The sequence below is a fragment of the Heterocephalus glaber genome, unplaced genomic scaffold (genome assembly GCF_053883595.1).
Source record: "Heterocephalus glaber isolate CG9 unplaced genomic scaffold, H.glaber_assembly_v1.0 deba00001429, whole genome shotgun sequence".
Taxonomy (NCBI): Eukaryota; Metazoa; Chordata; class Mammalia; order Rodentia; family Bathyergidae; genus Heterocephalus; species Heterocephalus glaber.
The window spans coordinates 11,292,636-11,318,242 of record NW_028258294.1 but is presented as its reverse complement, the minus strand read 5'-3'; the positions used below and the strand labels follow the sequence as shown (position 1 = coordinate 11,318,242).

General features: G+C 44.1%; 1 protein-coding gene and 1 pseudogene across 8 annotated transcripts in view; both read right to left on the bottom strand.

Annotated features, from left to right (window-relative positions):
- Positions 1-1,054: 1,054 nt before the first annotated feature.
- LOC147827877 (uncharacterized) lies at positions 1,055-17,286 on the bottom strand (annotated as a pseudogene). The gene has a single exon (XR_015451620.1). The product of XR_015451620.1 is annotated as an uncharacterized LOC147827877 (transcript).
- Positions 17,287-17,428: 142 nt separating this feature from the next.
- The window catches only part of Amotl1 (angiomotin like 1), a 179,409-nt gene continuing 171,230 nt past the window's right edge, over positions 17,429-25,607 (bottom strand). For all 7 annotated transcript variants that reach the window (XM_004838055.4, XM_087212303.1, XM_087212305.1 and 4 more), the window contains 2 exons: positions 24,737-25,012; positions 17,429-23,546 (listed from right to left, as the gene is read on the bottom strand). In XM_004838055.4, coding sequence (XP_004838112.2) covers positions 23,440-23,546; positions 24,737-25,012 — 383 coding nt within the window. In that variant the 3' untranslated portion in view covers positions 17,429-23,439. The remainder of the gene's footprint in view (positions 23,547-24,736; positions 25,013-25,607) is intronic.

Sequence of the window (25,607 nt, the reverse complement as noted above, 5' to 3'; positions counted from 1 at the left end):
GCCCTCTTTCTTGCTGTTCCACACTGTACACCTCAGAGGTCTCTCTCCTCCTCCTCCCTGTCGGCTGAAGTTCGGAGGGGGCCAGCGTGACTTGTTTGAGCTCTCTAGTGCCTCCTTCCTTCCCTCCTGGATGAGTGAGGAAACTGTGAGATCTTTCCTCGGTTCTGGTGAAGGCCATCAGCGATGAAGATGACTTCAAGGGATGAGTTCTGGGCAGGGGGCTTTGTGCAAGCAGGAGGCAACTTGCACTACGTGTAACTGGGATTCTGGAATATTTAAACTTTCCTGTATTTGTATTCTAACATCTAGCATAGAGTATAGAGTCTGGTTATGTCCCACACTCAGACTACCTGGGTTTGAACCTTTGCTCTGCTAGCTTACTAGTAGCTGTGTAATATTAAACAAGTTACCTTTCTTTTCTTTGCCTTAGTTTCTTTATTTGTAAAATGGGGATATTAGTGCATTTACTGCAGAGGAGCTGTCCCACAGTGAGTGCTATTTGAGGGTTAGATTGCCTAGTATTTTGCCCTGTTTTCTCATATAATTGGCCATAATTATCAAGAGTGTCAACAAAGAAGGGAAACTGGGATATCCTGAGACCCCTAACAGTTTCCATCTTGTCCTGGAGGAGAAAAGAGTGAGGAGCAAAGCAGGTGACCAGAGGATTAAAGGTGAGTTCCTGGAATTACCAGGAGGATGAGGAGAGCCCAAGAGAGACTAAGGGCTGAGGCGGCGTCCTGGGACTTCTAACTGTCTCCCAGACCAATCTGACAGTTAGGCTGGACATTCTGGAAAGTTCCTGTGGCTGGTAGGCAGCCCAAGGGTTGGTAATGCAGACTAAGCAGAAGCTCTGGAGGTCTTCAGGATGAAGTGGTTCAGAGCATGAACTTTATAGTGAGACCTGGACTTAAGCTCTTGAGTAGATACTTATTGATTGGTGATCTTATGACTTAATTTTATTTTACAGAAACTGGAAGTAATATCAATATATACCTCACAGGTACTTATGAGAATAAGTAAAGACCATCCCATATTAGAACACACAGAGGCTGTTTGTTCAGAGCTTGCCATAACAAACTGTTGAGACCCAAAGGCAGGCAGGACAGTGGTAAGCTAGAGTGAAAAGAGGGAGGATTTCAGGTGTGCTGGCATCTCATGTGTATATTTGGCTCTCTCTGATTGCTCTTAGGTGAGAAGCAGAGTAAACAATTAGGAAAGCTTGGAGTTACTGACTAAATTCTGACTTTCCAGGGGCAAATTGCTATAGAGTCGTGGTTCGCTTCTTGGACTGGTGGCTGCAGATTTTGGAACTGGTTCTATTTTTGTATCTGGTCTGGCTATTGTCTGTTTGTATGTTCATTCTTGTATTACTAAAATTAATTTATATCAGAAATTAAGGTGCATATATAATTATGAATTACACTGTTAATATGAAATTAAATATTAATATAGCTAAAGTGCTTAACAGAATGCTTGACACATAACTAGTGCTTATAAATTTTGGAAGAAGAGAGTAAAACATGGTGAAATAAGTTTTGGAGAATATAGAACTAGAAACAGATTAGTCAAACATTAAATCAGGCTTAGGATGTTTTATACTGAAGAACAGGATAGACTGACAAGCCAAGATGATTTTTTTATTAGTACATATTTTCTGTAATAGTGATTACATTGATCATGGGAGTTGGTACATGTTCATAACATATTTTACTTCTTTTTTCATCTCCTACCCTTCTCATCACTCCCTGCTCCTTCCACCTCTTGATCCCCATTCTTATTTGCAAAAGTTCTGGTTCCATTTTTTCTTTCTTTTTTACCCTTTTTTCCTCCCTTCCCTTCCCTTCCTCCTCCCTCCATCTCATGTTCGCCTTCCAATTTGAAAAAATTTCCCTACTTCCTATTATCTAACTTTCATGTTCTCTTTATTTCTATCTTGGGCCAAGGTGATTTTCTAGTTCTAAGATTCAAGCATGCCAAGAGAATGTGTTGGCTCTTGTCTCACACATGAGTGTTTCATTCAGTTGCCACTTTTTCTTGGTGGGGTGAGGCCCATTCACACCTCTGTTCCTAGCATGGGCCCTCCAACAGATCCGGCTGCCCCCTTGAGCTGCTTGTACTTGGGCTCTTGTCCTGGGCCAGCATGGGCTGTGCCCCACCCCCTCCTTATACTTGCAGAAGACAGCAAGCATTGAGCCTTTTCCTTCTATTTACAATCCAGGGTTTCTGGGCAAGGCATCTGTCCATCTGAGTCTCCTTCTTTGAAGAGTGGGGATAAGAATTCTTGTTCAACCTACTTCACTGGACTTGCAGTGAGGATTAAGTGAAAGAAAGTGCATGAAAGTACATTGTAAACTGCCAAAAAGAGATGGATTATTCATATTTATTGCTCTTATTTCACTGTGTTCCATCTTAGTCTGTAAATTCCAAGCATTCTGTGTCTCTGTCCAGAAAATAAGACTTTGGCCAGGGAGGGCCATTTCTGAGAATGACATAAAAGATATAAATGAGGTCAAGCACATGAGTACAGTTGGCCCAAGCACCAGTTAACATTTCCAGAAATGAGAGTTCAGTCAGGAATAAACATGGTAGAAGCTGGTAGGTCTTCGAAATGGACAAAGCCTTATCTTCAAGTCCACCAAGTCAGTGCCCACCCACTGCAGGGTTGCTTCTCCTGGCATTCCTGATAGGTGGCCCAGGAGTGAACTGGGAGCACCTCCCAAGATGTAGGCCCCTTTCTCTTTGTGGAGTGCTTAGCTATCAGAAAACTACTACTCAGGGTATAGCCAAACCTGTTTATCTGTTAGTCCAGGCATGGGCCCCCAGGCCTCCTTGTACAGTGGTCCAGGAGGAGTAGAAAGGCTTCACCACCTAGCCCCTCAAATATTGCAAGATAAAATTACAATGATTAAAGGGGAGAGGAATGACTGCTTGGTAACAGCCCTAAGCTGTTGCAAATAGAAAGGATGTCTGGTAAAGCTGCATTAGAACCCAGGCATAGCCTTATTGCCCATAAGAGTGAACCCATTTCAGCTCATACCTGGCCTAGTACAATTACCCTTCTGATCAAAAGTGGGTAGAGCAACGTCATCACAGCACTAGAGTGTGGATTACTTGTTATCTTACAATGAGCAACAATGAGGAACTTTATGCAAAGAGCACCAGGAAGAAGCAAACCTCCTTAGCCACCAAGTAATAACATTTGCTACATAAAGTGAATTTTGATAGACAATGTATGCAAAGCATTTTCAACATTTTGTAACAAGGGCTCTGTTTCAAGGAAACAGCTGCCTAGAGCTGTTGACCAGTGGTGTAAGAATAGGGCAGAACTTGGAGGAGAGGATCTATAAACTCTGTCCAGGAAATGAATTGAAATCAAGTTGGAAATCAACACCAAAGTATTCATAGTTATATTTTTGTTATTAGCTGATTGAATAGCTGTGCATGATACAAGCATGCTTTAACTTTAATTTTCCCATCACCTGTGCACCATGGAATCTGTCTTTTTCTACCTGTTAACAGCACATGGGGCAGATTCCACAGTACACCAGTAAATTTGAAGTATTCAATGTCTAGTCCAACCTGATCCTGTTGAAAATTCCATCTCATCTGATTTAAAACTTTCCTCATCCAACTGATAATTTCAAGACAATACAAAGGAACATTTTGAACACATATTTTTGAGATAAAAATCCAGACTGAGGAAATAATACGAACAAATTACCCAGTTTCTTCAGAAAATAAATCATGGGGTCAGAGTGGGGTGGGTAAAGGTAAGAAGGGGAGAAGTGTTGCAAGAAGAAACTATAAAAAGATTTAAAAGCTATACCAATTAGCCAAAATGACTGGACCTTGCTCAGATCCCAATTAAAACTAATTGTAAAAAAATAAGCATTTATTACATTTCTGAGACAACAGCAAGTTTGAACACTGACCACTTATTTATATCAAGAAACCATTTATAGATGACAGAATTGTGGTTATATATTCAGAGTCCATCTTATCTCCTACTTACCTTATCAGTGGAAGTTTAAAGCCATAATTTTTAGAAAACCTTTACACTTGTATAATATTGCCACGATTATATGTTAATATGGATGACAATTGATTTTAACGTCCAACTATTTTTAACTAAAATGTTTTTATGCTTTTATATTACTGTTCAACTTGCTATTATTTAGCAGAAAGCAAAATTCCATAATATTCTTCTCAAATCTTATTAAAACTTAAATTGCTTTACAATTATGATGTGCCTTCCATTAAAAATTTTAAAAATGAGCAGTCAATCCAATGATTAATTTGACATGGCTTTCACTGGGAAAGGGGTCAGTGGCAATGAGGAAATAATTAGACAAAAAGGTAACATTGTATGTTCAATACAATGGGGAGGGGGACTGAAAACCCTTAAGTCAAGCCATAGCCAAACCATGTTCTTCTCTTAAGTAGATTCTCACTTTATCTTTTTTTTTCTTGATAAATTCTCTCCCCAAACTATCACTTTTAATACACCTCAGACTAGCCTTCACCTTCAGATTCTTCTTTCCAGATCTCTTGGGTGGGGGATTGCAGGTGTCTTCTTTGTAGGAGGGCTTTCTGCTTCCTTGTCTTTCTCTTTCAGTGAGGGAGTCTCTCCTTCTTTGAGGGTGTAGGGTGACCCACTTTCCCTTTGTCTTTCACTGGATTTGGTGGTGTAGTTTTAGCCTGGGTTTAGGTGCTTGCTTTTCTCTGTTTTTCTCAGTTTTTCTTTTGGAACAACAAAGTCACTATCATCATCGTCTTCTGTAAGGAAATCTCCATGGTTGCCAGAATCTTTCTCCCACACAGCACCTCGTCCCTGACTTGTTCTTCCTGCCCACATCTCCCATGAGTGTCTCTCCATGCAGAAGTTGCTTTAGAGGCTGCCTGCCGTGGCTGGCTTATGCTTTTCTTTTTCATCTTCCCTCTCTTCTGCTGAGTGAGAACTATCTTGGGCTTCACATCTTTTTCTCCTGAGTCCTCCATATCTTCCTGTGAATTCTTTCCAGACTGCCTCTTATTTTGAACTTCTCAGGGAGAGGGTCACATTTTCTCAGCAGGAAGGCCTGAATCTCATCCTTGGTCTTCATCTGCATCATATTCCTGAAACTGTGAATAATCAACAAACTTCGTGCCTCTGACAGGCAAATATATATTCACACTCAAAGCAGGATTGAGGCAAGAAACCAAAGAACAAGACCCCACCCCTCCAAAACACCCTGTAAGACTAGCCCCCCCCATCCAGCAGCAGCTGCCTCTGAACTCCAAGCTGCTGACTTTTCCAACTCTGCTGTTCCTTGATCAGACCCCTGGATCAGATAAGCCCCCACTTTTGCACCTCAAATCCTCCATCTCTTCAAAATGCTGTGGTTATTTTTTAAAGTATATCCTCATATTTTAAGGATACATCTTGAAATACTTCTGAGTAAAATGACATAATGTCTGGGATTTGCTTCAGAAATGATAGGAGAAGGGGAAGATTGATGAGGGTATGGATGAAGTAAGATTGGCCTTGAGCTGTTTATAGTGCAGTAGTTGGATTTCTTCCAAGAGTGCAAAGGCAGAAGCTGCCAGGCCTTGCTAAGGCTTAGGGGTATTCTGCCCCTTTCTAATGGTCAAAGGGAATCCAAGCCAGCACATACACAATGTCAGGAAGAGGCACTATTCTTAGGAGGCATCCTTCACTGGGGCATTTGAGGACCCACACTCTGCGAAGAGGGCCTTCGCTTCCATCCCTCAGAGTACCACCCTTTGCTGATATCCAATCTGTCCTCCCACATGGATGCCACTGCCATCCCTGTGTTCATTGTGTAGCCTCATTATGTGGCCCACAAGGTCCTGCAAGGTGTGTCCTTTCTATACTTTCCCCTCTTATCTCTGCACTGCACGCCTACCCTTACCCGAGCTCTGCCTCATTTTGTCCCTCTTACATAACCTATCTGCTTCCCCAAGCTTCCACGCCAGCTGTCTCCTCTGTCCCTTCCCAACTCCTCCCTCATCCCACCTTATTACCTGGTGGCTTGCTTTTCACATTTTGGTTTAGATGCTCCTTAGTTTAGGAAGCTTTGCTCCAAGATGACCATGGTACTGAGAGACCCAGGTGACCCTCCAAGGAAGGACTTTCTCCCCAGTCATGAGGAATGCATCAGGAGGCTGCCTTCAGCTGTCAGCTGTACCTCCAGAGACCTGGCAGCTAGGGACAGTGGACAGGCTCAGCCGTTTCAGCCCAACTCAGGACCCTCTGACAGGCCATCTTCTCCCCAGAGTCCCACATTGGGTTGGCTGGAGTTTTGAGAGGATTGCACTGTAGTTTTATTTCTTCCTCTACCAAATCCAGCTTCACTCCCTTTCACTAGTGTTGATCCTCACTAAACATCTTGAACCCCCAAATCATCTCAGCATCTTCCCAGGAGCCCTATTGCAGCACCTTCTCATCCCGTCCCTGCTTCTCTCCATTGTGAGTAAAGTCTCTTCTAGTACTCTGTCTCCCATGCTTTTTCCACTCCATCCTGTATCCCCTGCATCATGACTGTCTGTGTCGGAGAATGCCTCCCTCACCAGACCATAAGGTCCGTGTGGCAAACTCTGTTTTGATCTTCATCTTTATCATCTTGGTATCCAGCCCAACTGCTGGCACACAGTTAATATTGAATCAACTAACAGAAATCTCAGTGCTCAGGGAATTGGAAATCGATCACTCACTGTTTATGATACTCATAATGAATAACCCTTGCTGTTTCTTTTCTTTTTGAGATTTCTCAAAGTTTAGCCTGAGGAGTGTGGTTCATGAAGCGTAAGCAGCAAAATCTCAAGAGTCACAGGAGACACTAGTGAGTTAGCACCATTTAGAAAATAGTTAGGCCCTAAGAGAAATGTGCTTCAGTGGAGTAGACAGTGTGAGTAGCGCAGCCATTCTTTGGATCTATAAGTAGATAAATTTGTTACCTGGTCAAGACATTCAGGGATACCTTTCTACAGACATGTTAAAAGACAGTAAAAAAAAAAAAAAAAAAAAAAAAAAAAACCCTCCTAAAATCTGAACTCTTAAAGGGAACCGGGCTCCCTGGGCTATGGAGAGCTGGAAGAGTGGCAAACATATATATTAAGTCTCTCTTCCTTTAATAACCAAGGGCCTCTCTGGGCCATTTTAAGCTCATTTTCTACAAGTGATCTGCAGCCAGAAAATGTGGATTCTCTTCATTAATAGCTGCAAAATAATCAGAGAACAGAGAGAAAAGGCCCCTTTTCCATCTCTCTAAACATTCCTCTTCTCTCTTTCCTATTGCCATCCCTCCTCATCAAGTAGGTTTGCCCATTTCTGTAGAGCAAATGCTGACATTCACTGAGTCCTCCATAGGTGCCAGACCTGGCCTAGGAAGGTGTGGGTAAACTGAGGAGACTTAGCAACCCTGGGAAACAGAGGGAGAGGAGAAAGCTGAAACTAGGAGATATTAGGTGGCCTGGAGTTTACAGGATAATCAAAACCACGGTTTGAAACCAAGCCTGTCTGGCACTCCCACCCCAACCTGTGGTTTGAGCCAAAACTATGTCTGCGGGAGCTGCAGAATTTTCCATCTGAATACAGTACTAGAAAATGGTGGTCATTCCCATAGCAAGCCACTAGAGGGGGCAAGCATCAGCGCCGCGAGCGCAGACTGGAAGCCATTTCTTTTAGCTATTCCCCTCAGTTCTAGGTGTCGAGTTCCCTGGCACCGTTGTTTAAAGGCATTGGCTGCAAAACGTCTTTCCCCGAGGCTAGAAGAGACTGATTAGAATCAGATTTTTGGCCTAACATTATTTAGAGGTAAATTTCCCAAAGAATCATTGCTTCCTATTCATAGGGAGAAGGAAGAAAGAAGAGAGGAAGATTTGAGGATTAGGTCATTGAAAGGGAGAGGAGATGAAACTGAAGGCACTCTGAACTACTACTAGCTCTGCTCTTCTTTCACTGTGAAGACAGACCTTAAAAAAAAGTCCAATGATTCCCACCTGTGGCTGAAGGCAGATTTATATGGCAGGCCTGTCTCTGATTTTGATATTTTCGTCTTACCCCAAGAAGAATAGTTTTCCCTAAGGGACTTGAGCACCATTTCTTTCCTATTTTGCAGTTTAAATCTTATGAACAAGGGGAACAGAGTGATACTGCCTCCTTTCTAATGGAAATGAGCCTCAGAGAGCCTGGACCTGCCCAAGATCACTCTGCTAATGAATGGTAGAACCAAGTCTAGAACCAGGCCTAGAGTCAGCCTGGTTGTGCATGGTTATATAGCTTACACACTATCCAATTGCAGGAGGTAGCATACGTATAGGAATCTCCCTAGATACAAATATTTGGAGTTTTCTCACAAATAGCAATCAAATGCCTTGAAGGCAGAGTACTTTTATCTAATTTGCATAAGGTAACCTGACATTGGAGTGGTCAGTCCTGAAGTGGCTGCACACACTCTTTTATCCCACTCTGGTATGGAAAGTGGAGCCATGATGGGTTGCTCTAGAAGCCCAGAAGACCACCCTGAGGGCTTTTGAAAAGCATTTGTGTAGGCTCATTCCAAAGTCTACTGAGAAACTGCTGAATCCCAGCCAGGCCTCTGAGTAGAGATAAAGGCTGAGATCAGAGAGAGATGAAGAGTTCATTGTGACAGAGAAGAATTTGCAAAAATTAAACAAGACTGAACAATCCATGTTGACCAGGAAAGGCCAGTGAGATGACCAAGCATGTGGACTGGAGCCAGTCAGACTGTGGGCCAAGTCTGGGCTCCATTTCTTCATAGTTGGTTGACAGGCAGAAAGGTCTGTCTGTCTGTTTGTTTGTTTGAACCTTCTCTACACCTCTTTTTTCATCTGTAATGGTGGTAGGAGAAATGGGACGGAACCTTTTCCGAAGGTTCTTGCAATGATTAAATAAAATAATGTGTGGCTTGGCATGCTGCCAGATAGTCATGGCCCTATTAATATTAGCCATCTTTTTGCTCTTAGGTGTTAGGTCAGCTGTCAGTCATGTGTGCCCATGGGACTGGGCTGTGGATGAGGAAGTCACAGATCTAGAATGTAGAAGCTCCCTACAGTCCTAGGTGTAGTGTGAGGAGACTAGGTGTCTGTGGGAGAGTGAGCCTCATTCTCTCCAAGGCTCATCCAGGCATCCTTTCTTGAATTCTTAACAGGAAGGGCATTGAGAGAGATGCTTTGTCATGGGTGCTGAGCATTCCTGCAAGTTTCCACTATATAGTCCAAGGAGGTAAGTCCAATACTCTTTACTCAGACATTTTTCAGGGTGATGTTTGTAGCAAGCAGCCTCCAGGGATGAGGTAATGTCTCCTGTGGACAAAGAGCAGGCTGTTGCTGCTCAGTATAAGAGCACTGGACTCCTCAGGTTGTGTGTCTCAGCTGGGATGTAAAACTATTGCATGTACAGCATCTACCTGGCTCCCAGCATTACTCTGTGTGACTTGGGGGAATGATTTGGGCATGGGGCTCATCCGCTCATTGTGCAATGAATAGCAAAGTCTTATGTCTCTCCCCCAGGAATGCTGTGTCTCCTATCAGCATCCATCACACAGTAACAGACCGACTTCTCACCTTAAAAGTAGGTGATGAAAGTAGGCTCCAACAGAGGGTTTGGGAACTTTCTAGTTGATAGGAGGAGCTATGGGAATTTGCCATTTAAAATTTTTAAAAATTTCAAACTATATCTGACTATCAAGCACACTAGGAATGAAATAAGTGGAAAAGAATGTACTAAGGGGCCAGGGATTTAGCTCAGTGGTTCTGCTGACTGCCTCAAAGGCACAAGGTCCTGAGTTTGATCCCCAGTACCAAAAAATATGTATATATATATACTGAAATCCATCAAAATGCCTGATCTTCCCTCACAAACCTGCTTTGTCAACTACCCAGTCCTGGACGGAACTTGTAAGTACAGACAGTTGGGGGATTTGGACCAGGACCTGCCAGTTCCATCCTATAGGGTGCTGCTGGCCTTGGGGACAAGTAGGAGTACACTGCATTGCTATAGATAATATAGCTGTCCCCCACCTCTCCCACCCCTGGAAGGAAGGGCTGAAGCTGAGTGGTTTGAATTTCAAGGGATTTCAAAATTATTTTTGAAATTATTTATTGTCACTGATCTTCAACATTATTAAAGAACAGCTGAAGTTGGGGAATTTAAATTACAAATATCAAGCGTCTCCAGTTTCTATTTTATTATACATTTGGTATGTGTGTGCTTTGCTATTGGCCACCTCAAATCCTTAGGGGAAAGATGAAAGATAAAAGCAAGCAAACAAATGTCAGAAAGGCAAAAAGCCCACATTCAGATCCACCAAGGGAGATGCTTGTAAAGTTCAAAGGAGGCAAGAAAAAGCAGTGACAGATTTTCCCAACACAAAATTGATGTGCTCTCTGAAGCTGTGTGTAAACAGAAGCTCTGTAAAACTCCTACTTGAAATGCTCTGTGGGATGTAAGGGATCATTCATTGTCACCAGAATCTTGAGAAGCATATGGGCCATCTGCAGAAAGGCTGTATTTCAAAGTTGGGTCTATCTATATTCTTTAATGTTATTGTTGTTTTGCTTCTTTGTTTTTATTTTTTTTCGAAAAGGAAGGAAAGGAACAAAACAATAGATCTTGATGGGAAGAAAGCCTGTGGAGGTGACACCTGTGGAGGTGTGGAGGAAGGGAGGGCCATCTTCACAGTTGGAACCACTGGGGGTGTCACCTCAGCAGGTCTTATAGTGGGAAGCCCACAGGGACTGCATATGACAGTCTGGCACTCAAGTCGTTAGAAGGAAGTTTTTATGGAAGTTTGAAGGAAAAGAACATGATTTATATTCTCAAATTATCTTTATTGTACAACATGGAGACAGTGTGGTTGAGTCTGAAGCCCATCCTGGTTTGTATTATTTAGGACTCTCCTGGCTCCAAATAAGAGGAACCCAACTTGCTGGTATAGGCAGAAGGAGAGATGCATTAGTTCACATAACTGAACTGGCAGGACAGGAGAGCATCTGGTCCTGGGATGATGGGAACCAGGGGAAGGAATACAGTGTGGATGTTCCTAGTCTTTCCTCTCTGCATCTCACTGTTGCTTTCTCTCAGACACTAAAGCTGGGTATCTTCCCAGCAGGCCCCAGCTCTTCTACCAGTCCCACTGTTTGGATGCTCAGTTTTACTCCACAGAAAACAGGTGTGGGTAGTGGTGGGTTTTGTGCATTTGCTATTGGAAGCTCTAAGGCATGGGCATTTGTCTTCCATTCTGTAGGTATGATGAAAGGCACTCCAGACTTGAACAGTGGCTCACTTTGCATTTGGTGCTTATTACTCCTGTTTGGTATTGATGTACAACAATTGCATACACCTGGTGAGCTGTATCAAGTACCCAAGCCTGAGTCTATGAATCCAGTGGAGATGAGAAGCAGTGATGTGACAGAGGGAGGAAAAATAGAAAAGGTATTTTTTGTTTGTCAAGGTATAAAGTACTGACACCGACCCCTTCTAGGTAAAACTAAATGGTGACAATAAATAGAACAAAGAAGAGAGTAGGAGACCACTGGCTTTCTGGGCTGTTTTGGGAAGATGAGACAGCAGGTGGGTCCTGCTGGTGGCAATGAAACTCTCAGAGATGGAAGGAAATGAGGACAAGATTCATTCTTGGCTTTGAATCTGTGGCCCAATTGTGAGGCTGCCACATGTGAAGTTTGACGGGGGCTCCATTCTCACCCAGGCAGGTGGGCCACCCTCTGCCCCTGGGCTGGGACTGCAATGCAGGGCTGGCACTGGCAGCCAAATTCTTTGTATGTGTCGAGTGTGGCAGTGACTTAGTAGGTACATCCAGAGACCCTAGGGTACATTCTCCAAGGATGAACAAGTAGCAGGTGTTTTTCTATACCTATGACCTACATTATTAGACTTGGAGTCTGCGGGACATAATGGAAAATTCTTGACTTTTAGTCACCCAAGTCTAGGCTCAAATGCCACCCTGTCACTTTCTTGGGTCTGGACGTTGGTAAATGCCAAACCTCTCTGAATCCCAGTCCTTGCTATTGTGAAGATTAATGTAAATGCTTGACATATAGTAAGTGATCAGTTCACTCAGTGCCCCTCCACTTTCTTCAGGGAAGGGTCTGAAACACGCTGGGCACATAATTCAACAGTGGAGTGAGTAATGAACTGGGCTTCTTTTACAGGTGATTCCTAAAGCTAAATATTCAGTTTGGAAAGATCCAAACTGAAGATACCTGTCAAGACTAGCTTGGGGCTGAGTTGAATGATGCCAGGAAAATATATTCTTCTCTAGGTTGAAGGGTAAGATATTGGATGGAAAATCAGCTCCTTGGTTACCCAGCTGACAAAAACAAAACAGGGCATCCCAGATTGGGCTGAGCAATCAGTGAGACCACAGTGCTGGTCCTTGGGACCCCTGTGTCATCATGACTGTCATGAATCTGCTTGGGTAGACAAAAGGAAACCCTGTGAACACTGGAGGAACACAGGGACAGCATTTGCCCAGGTCAGACTTATTCTTGCCACTGTTGGTCTCTTTTTAAAGGGAAAACCAAAACATCTGCCCAGCTTGCCTGGATTCTTTGTTCTCTTTTAACTGCTGGGGAAATGCTGTGGGGAGGGACCTCCCTTCCTGCAGACAGAGGAACACTATACATCCGCAAATGACAAGATACAGCTCCAGGTATACACGCTGCCAAGGAAATCTGCCTATGACCTACTATTAAGTGGAAAATGAAGCACACTGTTTTACTGGCATGGTCTTATTTTAAAATTAATATTCATTCGCACATATCTATTTGCCTACTTGGTTGTACAACTTTGTAGAAAAGTCTAGAAGGAAATTTTCCAAGCTGTTAACAGCGGCTGCTTACAGGGATTTAGAGGAGTGAATTGCTTCTATTTTGTACACTTCTGTATTATTTGATTGTTTTTATAACAAATGTGCATTGTTGGCATAATTTTAAAGTAACATTTAACATTAGGATTTCCTCTTTCAGTTTCCCTGGCAACAGTCACTGAACAGATGTAGGAAGAATCTTGGCAGAATTCACAGGCAGCTCAAGTTTTAATGAGTATGTACTCTGGGTCCAAGTCAGAGTTCCTAACCCCAACAGATGAGCTGACAGATGCTTGCACTGTAGTTCACTGTGACAAGAGGCCAACTGAGGCCAGGGTTCGAATAGCTGATATGATGCACAGCACGAACCTTTGTGAGGGGTCTCTCATGAGCTGTACCCATTACAACTCTTGTCTCATTCAATTCTTAGGGTTGACTCAGTCAGCAAACACTTGCAAACCTATGGTATGTCAGGAGCTGCATTGGGTGCCTTACTCACATTAGTGATAAAATAGAGACAGGACCTATTTCACATCATCTTACAGATGAGAAATTAGAGAACTTCAACAACTTTCTCAAGGTGACTCAGCAATAATGAAAGAGGAGTAATTAATATTGACAGGGGCCACCTGGAACATCAGGGAGTGATGTTTGAGCTTCACCTTTAAAGAATCAGTTAGATTTGGGCAGAGAGACAAGAGGATGTTCCAGACCAGGGGAGCCTGTGGGCAGGGCAGAAGTGGAAATGCACAAAGCAGATACTGAGCTCAGTGATGCCTTCAGAGTGATTTGTGTTCGAAGTTCCAGTTTTGAGAGCTGGGTCAACTGTGCCAGGCATGAATGTCATAGCTTTATCCGAAAGGCCCTGGTGGGCTAATAATTTTATTGTTGTGTTCCTGAGGGGAGAAGTGTGATCAGATTTGTTTTCAGAAACTCAAAGGAAGATCAGGGTGGTTGAGAGCAGTCCCCAACTTTTTAGGCTGGTTTTGAAGAAGACAATTTTCCCAAGGGGGTATAGGGGAAGCAGATGGGGATGGTTTCAGGATAACTGAAAGGAGCCCTGAATCTAGATCTGTGGCATGTGCAGTTTGAAGTAGGGCTTGAGCTTCTGTGAGAATCTAACACTGTCGCTGATCTGGCAGGAGGCAGAGCTCAGGTAAGAACATAATGGAAGGCCAGCTACTGCAAATACAGATGACGGCTACACTGCTTGCCTGCCACTCACCTCCTACTGTGTTGCTCGGTTCCCAACAGGCTACTGATTGGTACTAGTCCAAGGTATAGCACCTGGAGCTGGTATGCCTGGGTTGGATCCCAGTCCTGCCACTCACAAGCTGTGGGACTTTGGGCAAGAGACTTAACAGCCTCTTAGGTTTTTCCTCAGTAAACAGGGCTATAATAATAGTGCTGGTGGGCTGGGGATTTAGCTCAGTGGTTCTGCCACCTGCCTTGCAAGCACAAGGTCCTGAGTTCAATCCCCGGTACCAAAAAGAAAAGTAGTGCTGGCCTCAGAGAGTGGTTTTAAGAATTCACTGTCCTAATACAGGAAAGGTTCATGGGGGTGTTAGCTGTATATTTACAATAAGTAAATATCAGTTGTTATTCTTAGTTCTATGGCATCCATGTCAAGGGAAGTGTGAGATGAAATGGTAGTCAGGAGGCTATGGAAGTGTCTGAGTAAGAGATGAGGGCTTTAAGGCTGTGAGGATGGAGAGATGAAAGTACAAAAGCATCATGGGAAGGTGGAATGGACAGGAACAAGGGACTGACTAGCCAAGGAGAAAGAAAGGGAGACAGCAAGATGGCAGATGAGGCAACCAAGTGACTGGAATAGCAAGCAGACCTGTGACGGGGGCAGGGAGATCAGGCACCAGGTTTCAGGGGCATGGGAAACTTACATATAGATGTCCATTGATACAATCCAGGACTTCACTTGACTGAAAAACAAACACTTCCTTTTTATACTGAGTGTCTCTGGACCATTTGAGGACCACAGCATCTCTGTGATCTTACAACATGCCTGAGAGGAGACAGGAACAAGCCTAGTGAGACAGGTTTTGAGACAGCTGTGTGTGGGCCCTTTCCCCCAGTGCTGTCTACCAGGACTATCTGTGTTCATAAAGAAAGTCCAGAAAGCATAAGTTAAATTTATATCCCACAAATAGGTGATCCAACCATTGATCCATTGATCCAACCTGTCAGTCCAGCACATGCTTCTGCTAGAAATATACTTTCAGAAAGAGCTTCAGTAATGATTTTTCACTTAGCTAGTTGCCTACCAATTTTCTTTGGAACTATTATGAACAAACACAGCAAACAAACTATATTTTTTAGAAAACTATAGTCAAAGGGCACAAGACAGCACACAGAGCGTAGACAGGGACTTTAGAAGTGAATAGGCCTAGGTTGTACCACAGAGCCCATGCTCACATTTCACCTCTCTTACGCTTGTTTCCTCATCCAAACTGCAGAAAGTGTATTATAGAACCTACTTTCTGGGCTCTTAACATGAAGTCATATTCAATAGCCATCTCAGTTAGATCCTGCCTCCCTCAAACATTCAGAAGACCAAAACAACCAGGACATAAAGTCACACACTGTTAGTTTCTACTGCTCATATGATTATGCTGCAAATAATAATAATTATTATTATTATTATCATTAGGTGCCAGAGATTGAACTCAGGACCCTGTGCTTGCGAGTCAGGCGGTGGAACCACTGAGCTAAATCCCCAGCCTTATGCTGTGAATTATTCAGTGATGTAGTTTGTGAGCCGTATCTCCTCTGCAGACACACTGTGAGTCTCTGAGACCTTGGGTGGAGTCATCCTCTGATAGACTTTCACCTCAGGTGGGGAGGGTCTCCTAGGCGCCTGGGTCAGCTGTAAAACTCATACATGTACACACATCTCCCAGTATTCTAGAGAGAAGAGTCCAGAGGGCATACCTGTCAGGGGGAGAAGAAGCTCTGACTCATCCGGATATGGAATTGAATGTTGGCCTGCTGGGAACAGGGACAGATACAGGGAGCACATCAGACACACACTGTCATGCTTGATAAAAGAGTGGCAGAAACAATAAAAAGTAGCAAAATTCTTCAGTGACAAAAAGCTCTGTTTGCTTGCCAACCAGACTTTTTTTTTTTTAATGAAAGAAATTTTATAGCTCCTGATTTATTTCTCATTTGCTACCTGACTCCTCATTAAGATGAACCAACTTCAAGGACATTGCTATCCCTGGCAGTTCTCTGAGGCCCTGGCTAGGCTCTTAGCATAGAGACCAGCATTCCTTCAGGGTGAAATGATGTAAGGCTTGGAATGAGTACACAGGCCTGCTGGGCCTAAGCATTTCTCTCCTGTGGAGTGCAAAGGGCCAAGAGAAAGGCCAGAGCTGGGGGCTGGGGAGTGACAAGTCACCTGAGCTGCCAGCCCTGGGTCCACACAGGGAGATGGATGGTGGGATAGGGGACACAAATGTGGTCCTCAGGCTGTTCTTCCCAGACTGGTCCTGAGAGGAGTGGGCTGGGGCAGAGGTTCATCCTTCATGCTGAAGGAGGCATAGTCACATGCAGGCAGAGGGAGTTCCCCATTAAGGAATCCTTTGGATAGAAAGCAGAACAGATGAGAAGCCAAGCAGAGGGAAGCTGGGGCCCTCCTTCGCCCTAGGGCCCATTCACCTTCCACATGCTGCATGCAGGCTCCGAGTTGGCTACAGCTGGGTTCAGATCCCCACTCTGCCACTTTTTGCACATTTGAGCCTCAGTTTCCTGCTCTGTAAAGTAGCTTAATGACGAGGCTGTTTGTGGATTGAAGGAGACATGCATTGAATCACACCAGTGTTTATTGGAGATGTCCACTTCACACTCTCTTGGAGCTCATATTTAGGACACTTTTCCCATGCAAGCACCAGGAAACAGTGAGGAGAGAGGCTTTGCTGAAAAAGGCATGGCCAGAGAATAAACAGAGGCCACTGTCCCTGCTTGACACTGTCACTCCATGGTCACCATGCCCAAAGGAAGGGTTTTCACTTGGGGACTGTCATGCAGTTTATTCTGTTCTGGTTTAGTCTCTGAAGCTTCTGGCCTGGATTCCAGCAGCTTACCATCTGACTGTTTTCTGAGCCACCTTTTCTTTCCACAACCTCAAGATACTAACAAAGCAGCTACCATCCCCATGCCCATCCTGGGGGTACAGAGGCACATCTAACTCCAGCCCAATTCCCGGGGCCCAGGTGAATCCTTTGAGGCAGAGTTTAGTTTCCAGTGGTCATGGAAGGCTCTGCATCCAAGAACCCCAATGAGGACACTCACACATGAACAAAGTGGGCACTGCTTTCCGCCCCAGACTCCCTGAACTTCCCTCCTCATTTTTCTGGAGGAGCCAGGAGTATGGGCTACCAGCTCCAGGGGCTGCATGACTCATTTCCTTCTCCAAGCAAGAGCTCAGGGTCAATCTGAGGTGAGGCCCAGAGCGGGGCCCAAAAGCCTCTGGAGCAGGACAGTGAGAGGAGTTGCCTCCACACACACAATGAAATGAACATCTGGAGAAAAAGAGCAAGTGAGAGGGAAAGAAGAGCCACTTTGCCATTTTATCCATTTATTATATACAATATTAAGGCACAAGTTTAAGCAGCAAAGAATAAGAAAATCTTTGGCTGACCAACAGAATCTGTATTTGCTGTGGGGGACATGCCATGTGCTTGGACTTCCCCACTCTGTACACAGACCCATCTGGCTGTACAGCTCTGTACAACACCACTCAATACAGACCAGCAATCCAAAGATGCCAAAGGTTACACCCAGCTACCAGCGTTCACAGCACATGGCTACCATACACAGTGACACAAGCACATACACACACGTACACACACAGCAGGCGGAAAGGGCAGTGGCACTAGGGCTGTCAGAAGTTTGGCTGACATTGGGTGCCTGCACTCGCCCTTGTTTTACAGAATTATACAGACTCTAAGTGCTGCAAGGAGGAGGGGGTTCTGCTGTCCCTCCTCAAAAGGGAAAAACACCTTGATTCAAATAAAACTACTGCAGATAAATCTGCTTACATTTTGCTTTGTAATAAATATAGGTGTCTGAGAACAGAATCCTAGGCAAAATCACATGTAAACACAACACCGGGCATCAAAACTTTGAGAGCTGATACAAGAAAATGCTGTAGATGTCCTGCCTTATATAGAGGACAGTATTTTCATTCTGTGAAGAAGTAAGGTTTCGTGACAAAGAAACACCTGTCACAGCATACAGGACAATAACATGCATCTAAGTACAAGTTGGTTTTACAGAACACCTACTGGATGTTCATACAAATGAATATGCACTATGTCTGCAGTGTATGCAGAGATGGGAACACACACAGGGCACAGCAAGAGAACAGATTTTAACAAATGAAACCTCTAGAAGTTGTGCATACAACTGACTACTGTCCTCCCTTGAACTGTCACATTGAGAAGCTAAGTCCCAGTTCATTTCAAAACATTTCCTAGGGATTTTATTTAAAGGGGGAAAAAAGGCATGACTTACCTTAATTACCATTTCTATTCATTCCCTTGTGCTATGAACAACTTGGGATTACTTCCAAAACTCAAATCTATCTTTATTTTTTTGTGTTTTTTTGAGACAGGGTCTCACTATGTAGTTCAGGCTAGCCTTGAACTCAGTATGTCGGCCAGGTTGACCTTGAACTTATGGTGATCCTCCTGCCTCAGGTTCCTGAGTGCTGGGAATACAGGCATGTGCTACCACACCTGGCTATAAAACCATCTTTAAAAGATAAAGATTTCTCACCTTTCCAGGGAAATTAAAGGAACATGCCAGACCCTAAAAGCCACTCTAATAAAGGAATTCCCATAATTTTCTTAATTACTTGGGCAGAGCTGTAGTACTCAGTACATAGTTTCCCAAAGGGAGATCACCCACCCACATTATGATGCAAAACTTGGGTTTTCTGGATATTAAAAAATTCTACTCACAACCCTTAGTCATATCTCATGTGCACTCAAATACATACATCTTAATATATCAGTAAATTACTAAATGAGAAGGTACAGTACTTAGAAAGAGAAAAATATGTTCTTTAGTTCAAGAAGAAAGTCATTTACTGAAACTCTGACCTTTGCATCCTCTCAGCTGACCAGCTTCTGGTAACTTAATTCCTTTCCCCATCTCCCATGGAGCCACACATCAAAAGCAAACACAGCAAGCAATCCTTACATGAAATGAAGACATTTTAAACACATTGATTCATTAGCAAGAAAAAAGTAAAGAAAGCCAACATTTACAAAGTATATACCATCACCACCTTAGGTTTGGGGATGTGGAGAAGCAACTGGTGGGCTGTGTACTCTCTGGCTTCTTAGAGCCTTCACCATTTAAGAACATTGGTGAAATCCCACTTCCAATGGCCTTGAGACTCCTTTCCTTCAGAAATATGCAAGATCATTCACAGAGCAGAGAAACATGCTTGCCCTACTTGCTCCAGAGCAGACATGGAGCAAGACTTCATTTTGGACATCACATCTCTTTGCTCAGCATAGCTCTCTCTAGCCTACATGTGAGCTCCCTGCCTTGAAGTCTTTCAAACCCCTAGCTCTCCTTCACTGTCTCCTGGGACCATGGCATTGCTTGATTGTGTTCTCTGGGACTAAGCAGGTTGCTGGGGAGAATTTCTCCATCTAACCATACTTGGCATAAAGGTGCTTCAGCCACAGCATCACCAGAGTGCAGGTGGCCAAAGGTAACCCAAGTGGGAGCAAAGTGGATGATGACTTGCTTTTCTGCAGGGGTCATTCTGAAAGCCTCTTCTCTGATCAACAGAACCACTGGATTCTCTATTCCATGTTCAGAACTTATTTGGAGCAACTTGATACCCACTCCAGCTTTGTAGTCAAACTCACACATGAGTTGGCAACCCTCAGACAACTGAAATGAGAAGGACTCTGCCACTCATTGCTGTCCCAACCAAGCTGGGGAAGAAAGAGCCGCTCTGTCCTGTGGGCATGGTGAGAACATGCTGAACTCCACACTGCCCCTGGCCACCAGCCTCCGGAAAGCAGACGGAACACTAAGAAAAGAACATTAAGAGTGTTCCATACATGCTGGTATTTTTGAAAAATGTGCATTTCCTGGCAGCTTTAGCTATATGGACCTACAGACAGTAATAATTCTTACAAACAAACCCATCTATTCAGTGAAACTCTAGGGTCATAGGGCTGATCCCAACTACATCTTATATTTCATGTAAAATCCTGGCAGCATTAAGATATTATCAGAATCCACCCAAGGTGAAGCTACACTTCTCTGACACACCTTTGCTCAAAGCCAAAGCACTGACCCTTTACCTGAGCTGGTCAAGTCCTAGGGTCAGATGTCCCTGAGAAGTTCTGAAGAAGACTAAGCCTTTGGAAAATGCAGAATTATTTTTTAAGATGTGTTTTGTAACTGTAATATAATAGAACACAAAGATTTCCAACTATGCCTGGTGTTGATTGGTAATTTTAGGGGTTCTGGGTTTCATGCTATTTCCTAGGTTCTGAGAGGTACAGCTGCTTCTTCTGCTGCTTCTATGTTGCAAACACATCACAAATACACAGAGAGCTCAGACATAGTAATGCAGGTCTTGTTTGAGGCTGTGCATCCTGTAGTTTAGGCTGTGAGGCTTTGAGAAGGGACTTAACATTCCCGAGCCTGAGTTTCTGATTCCCTGCAATTAGAATAATGAACTTGCTCCTGCTCCCCGGACACTGAGGACTAATTAAAAGGTACACACCACAGTGCCTGCATACAGTCAGCACTATAAAATATAGCTAGCATTATTCTCCAATTTCAATGAGATAAGGAACTGTAGACTGCCCAGAGCTCAGAGTGGGTGCTCGGCATCTACAATCCATTCTTCCTATAAGCAAGCTAGGCTTTAAGAAACTATGAAAATGAAAGGGTTCATTCAGGGCTCTTGCTTGGCAGAACACTGCCCATAAAAGAAGATATCTGAAAGCTACAGATCCCCTTTCTCACAGAGGAGTCTTACCGATTAGGAGGAAAACAAGACTGGCAAAAGTGACAGTACAACTGTACTTGAAGCCCTGATGTATGGTCATGTTTCCATCTTTATGCTGACAGTGAAGACACAGTAATTCAGGGGCCCTACAAAAGGCAGTGAACTTCACGCCTGAATGTGCAGATGCAGCATCTGGAGTATGTAGACCAAGCTTTGGGAGAAACTGAACTGTTGTTCTCGCTTTTGCCTGTTGTTGGAGAGAGAGCCCAAGTTTGGGGTGGCCCAGACATGGAAGTGCAGGACAGCAGTTGACTTCCTTTCCCATCTCTCAACAGTTTCCTTTCTGGTCTATCCCCAACATTGATTGGGATTAAAATGTCCTTAAGAGAATTTGTTGTCATCAACTGGACCTCCCTCATGGCCCATGAAAAGTGATCAGATGTGCTCCCTCCACTTCACCCCCTCTGGCATCTACATCATCCCTGAGCTCATCACCACCATGAGGCTTCTCGTGCTCTCTTCCCACACCTCAGGGTGAGCTATCAGTGTGCAGGCTCTTGGCGCTGCCTTGGTTTCCTGTTCTGTGCAATATGAACACTTGATGCTTAGTCTGAGACTAGAGGAGGTAACAAGCAGGCAGCACACTGGGCAGCTCAGTGCCCAGTGACCAGCAGAGGTAGGGCGGGTAGGTTCCCACTTAGTCTTGTCACATCAGTGGCTTAGAGCCCTGTTCTCCAAAGCTATCAATTTCCTCCCTCCCCTCTGCACCCTACACCTCTTGTCTTCTTTCTACCTCCTCAATTTGGGGACGCTGTAACTTTATCAGGTTATGGTTCAAAGACCAGTCCTAAAATAAGCTACCCAAATGAAGTTACCTGAGTAGTACTCTTCAGTATTTCATTTAAGAGTTCCTTTAAAAAACCTCACATGTGAGTGGTTACAGTGACCCACACCTGTAATCCCAGCCATTGAGGAGGCTGAGGCAGGACACTCATATATGTTTGAGGCCAGCTTGGGCAATTTAGCAAGACCTTGTCTCAAAATTTTTAAAAAGTTCTGGGGATGTAGCCCAGTGACAGACTGCTTTCCTAACATGTAGAAGGCTCTGGATTCAATTTTTAATATGAGAAAAAAAAATGCTCAGACCTAGGCTTTTTCTTCTTTCCTTTTCCTGTAAGGAAGCACAAGGAAAGGAAGAGATCTGGGAAAACATGGGTTCAGTGTACTTAGGGAAAAAATTCAGGATTCTACAAGAGCACCTGACACCTGCTTAGCTCCTCAACATCAGAGCAGACAGACAAGAGGCCCACCACCTCATTCACTCACGGCTCTTCCTAGTGGCACTTGACAGGTTTCAAGGCAAGTTCACAGCAGAGAGAAGCACACATGGGAAGTCTGCAGGCTCATCAGCAGCAACCAGGGACAAGAAGTCAGTGGTGAATAGACTTGTGAGCCCCAAATACAAAAATGTGGTACAGGGCACCTGGAGACATTCTGGATGCCACCGAGACATTGTAAACTGTCATCCAGTGCTGTCTTGAAGACCTTACCCCAACAGAGTAAGGGAACAAAAATATCAAGCTCCTTATGAGAAAACTGATGTGTGAAAGAAAAAAACCCAGTGCCATGATCTTGATGTAAAGTGTGACAGTGACCCAAGGAATCTTCCACCTTATGAAAGCTTCCCCAGCCAGTGTGCAGCCAGAATGGGAATAACAACTTCAGCCCAACCCAAAAGCCAGCAGGGATGTTTTCTACTGGCCACTATTTGATATGGCAGGAACGAGGAGAGTTCAAATAATGATCTTCTAAGTCCCATACCTAAGGGACCCTGTAATATCTTATTAAAAAGAAAAAAAAGGAAGGAGTGACAGAAAAGCAAAACTAAAGAAAGTAAAGCAGAGACAAACTCAGAGAAGTTAGGGAGGATGAGGACCAAGATCCTAACGCTTTCATCTGTTTAGAAATTACCACAAAATCCAGAAAAGCTAAGAAGCCCGCAATCTCCTGAAAACCCAAGCCAAACAAGTAATGAGGTGAAGACTGCCCCTGAAATTTCCCTTCATTCCTGGGCAATTCTTCTCACTGCTAGCAGGACACCTGCAAAGGCATGGTGATACTGCGTAGTGCCAAGATGGGCTCTAGACATGTCTAGGAGATTCTTTTTAAATGAAACATGCTAAGAGGCAAGCAGAATGGGGCTTATTCAAGGAAAATCCATGTCTAGGTTTGTCTCTTCATAACCAAAGAATGGGGGTACACCAAGCCTCCCCAAAAGATACAACTTCTGTACAATGAAAAATTCCATTTCCTACTTCTTCTTAACTTGTTTCCAAACCTACATGCATCTTCTCTTCCACTACATGTAAGAAAATCCATAGCATTCTCTTCTCTCCACAGTCATGTAGGTCTCCTATGTTTGTTTTTAACATTTATAAAAAGTGTTCTTATTACTCTGTAATCTTTATCAGTTCACATCATTCCTGGCTTCCCATCCACAACCTCCTCGATCGCTCGTCTCCCTCTCTGCCACTTTCTTGATTTGCCAGTGTCGCAGTATGAAATTCAACAAGGACGACAGAATTAGATGAGAACTTCCATCATCTCTCCATCAGGGAACTCGGGCTTGTGCAGCAAGCTACTGACGCGGCCTCTGTGCTCTGGTGACTTCCCATGGCCAGGAGAGCTCTCTGCCAAACAGAAAGGAAACATCAGCAGCCCACTCCTCAAGAGGCATTTTATGAGCTCTCTCTATAATGGGCCCTTTTTTTTTTTCTTTCAGTACTGGGGATCGAACTCGGGTCCTCGTGCTTGCGCATCAGGTGGAGAAACCACTGAGCTAAACCCCTGGCCCTATAATGGGCCCTTTTAAAGCTACTGCTCACCCAGAAGTCTCACTCACCAGTGGATGTAAGAAAGCCATGTAATTAGCCAAGGAGGGAAAAGCTGAATAACTGGATCAGGATTCAGATGCAAACAGAGACAACCAGGATGGTGATGGGAGAGGAGTAAATGTGTGCAGAGGACACTGGGACTTTGTGCAGAGACCCTCACACCCACCCCTCCACACAAAACCATCAGATACTCACTGTGACCCAGACCCTTCTCACACATTCCTCACCCTACTTGGCAAAGTGCATCCCAAGTATTACATTTCCATAAATTGATAACATTGTACTTGTCTATTTTGGGAACAAAAATACAGATCCAGGTGGAGACAGCTTATGCCTCAAGGAACTCACCACTCCTCAAAAGAAAAAAGGGCTTTGCCCATAACTACGATTAGTCCAGGGCCAAATCTACCTTCGCCTGGACACTTCTGGACTCACTGCAAAGCCCACCCCTCCCCACGCTGTCTTAGTATTTTAAACAGCTCATCACTACTGGTCTGAGTGCTATGCTGCAAGCTAACCTAACCTGAGTTAAGTCTAATTCCTTTTCAGTCAGGATGTCTTCCACTGCGCCCGGAATCCTTGGCAAGCCAATGTGCTGAAGGTAACATCTACAAACCCGAGGACTCTGGGGACCTAGGGTGTCCCAGGCACAGCTCCCAGATGTACCCAAGGAGAGCAATTCTCTATCATTTCCCAGAGTCTGTTTTTACCCCTTCTGGGGAAGGGCCAGTTATAAAGCCTACATTACCAGGTGGACCCAAACTCCACACTCATTTTACATGGTAATAAATTAGAAGTATTTATACACATTTTATTGGCATAATAACAAAAGGCACACATAGCCTAAGGGCATTGGGATGACCACAATCATACAAGAGGCGCTGATGGGTGCAGCTACTCTTTTCCCAGCTCAATACAAGACACCTTCCCTTGGACCACACAGTTCCATGTGTTCTTGGAGTGTGGAGGAGGTGGGGACCACATACCCAGTTTCTCCGTGGTCCCTTTGGCCACTGGATGTTTCAGGACAGGGCTGTTGGAAGGGGTTGTGCTCAGCCTGCTGCGGCTGGGGAGGGAGGCCATGTTGGGCCAGAAGAGTTCGGTGCTCTTGTCCGTCTGGGTGCTGCTGTCCTTGCTGCCTGTCTTAGCATGGGCGCTGCTGGCTGACGTGGAAGAGGCCGCAGGGGCCAGTGCAGAGGCAGGTGGGGTTGGCAGCAGTGGGGCAGAAGTATGTTCATGGTGTTCCTTCCCCAGCAGCAATCCTGGTGGCCAAAGAACAGTTTTCAATGACTTTCTTTTTTCTTTTTTTTTTTTTCAAAGATTACCTCCTTTTTGACTGAGGTTTGCTTCAATGATTTATTCACCAAGCACACAGTAAATACTAATTATATACCTTATAAATTATATAATTATATATAAATATATACAAGTTATATATATAAATTATATGAAATAATAAACACTGAAAGAATGAGAGTCCCCTCTCTAAAAAACTCCAGTTGGTAGGGGGAGTTGTCAAGTAAACTGGTTATAATATGGCAGGATATAGGGTAACATCATTCACAGGATGGTATGGAGAGCAGAAAAGAGGTACCTAATACCAGAAGATGAGGAGTGAGGAGACTCCTGCAAGGGAGATCAAGTTTACTGTACCCTACAGGGCCCAGGGGCCTGGCCTGAAGTGTGGTTGTGTGCTTAAGAAAACCTATAAGAACTTCTCAGTCTTAGATATGTTTCCTCTTGCCTTCTACTCTGAATAATTCTGAATTCCATCTCATCCTTGCTAATAGATGGATGGTCTCCTGTAGGCCAGGTTCAAAAACAAATGTGCTACCTAGTTGGGACAACCACTGAGTT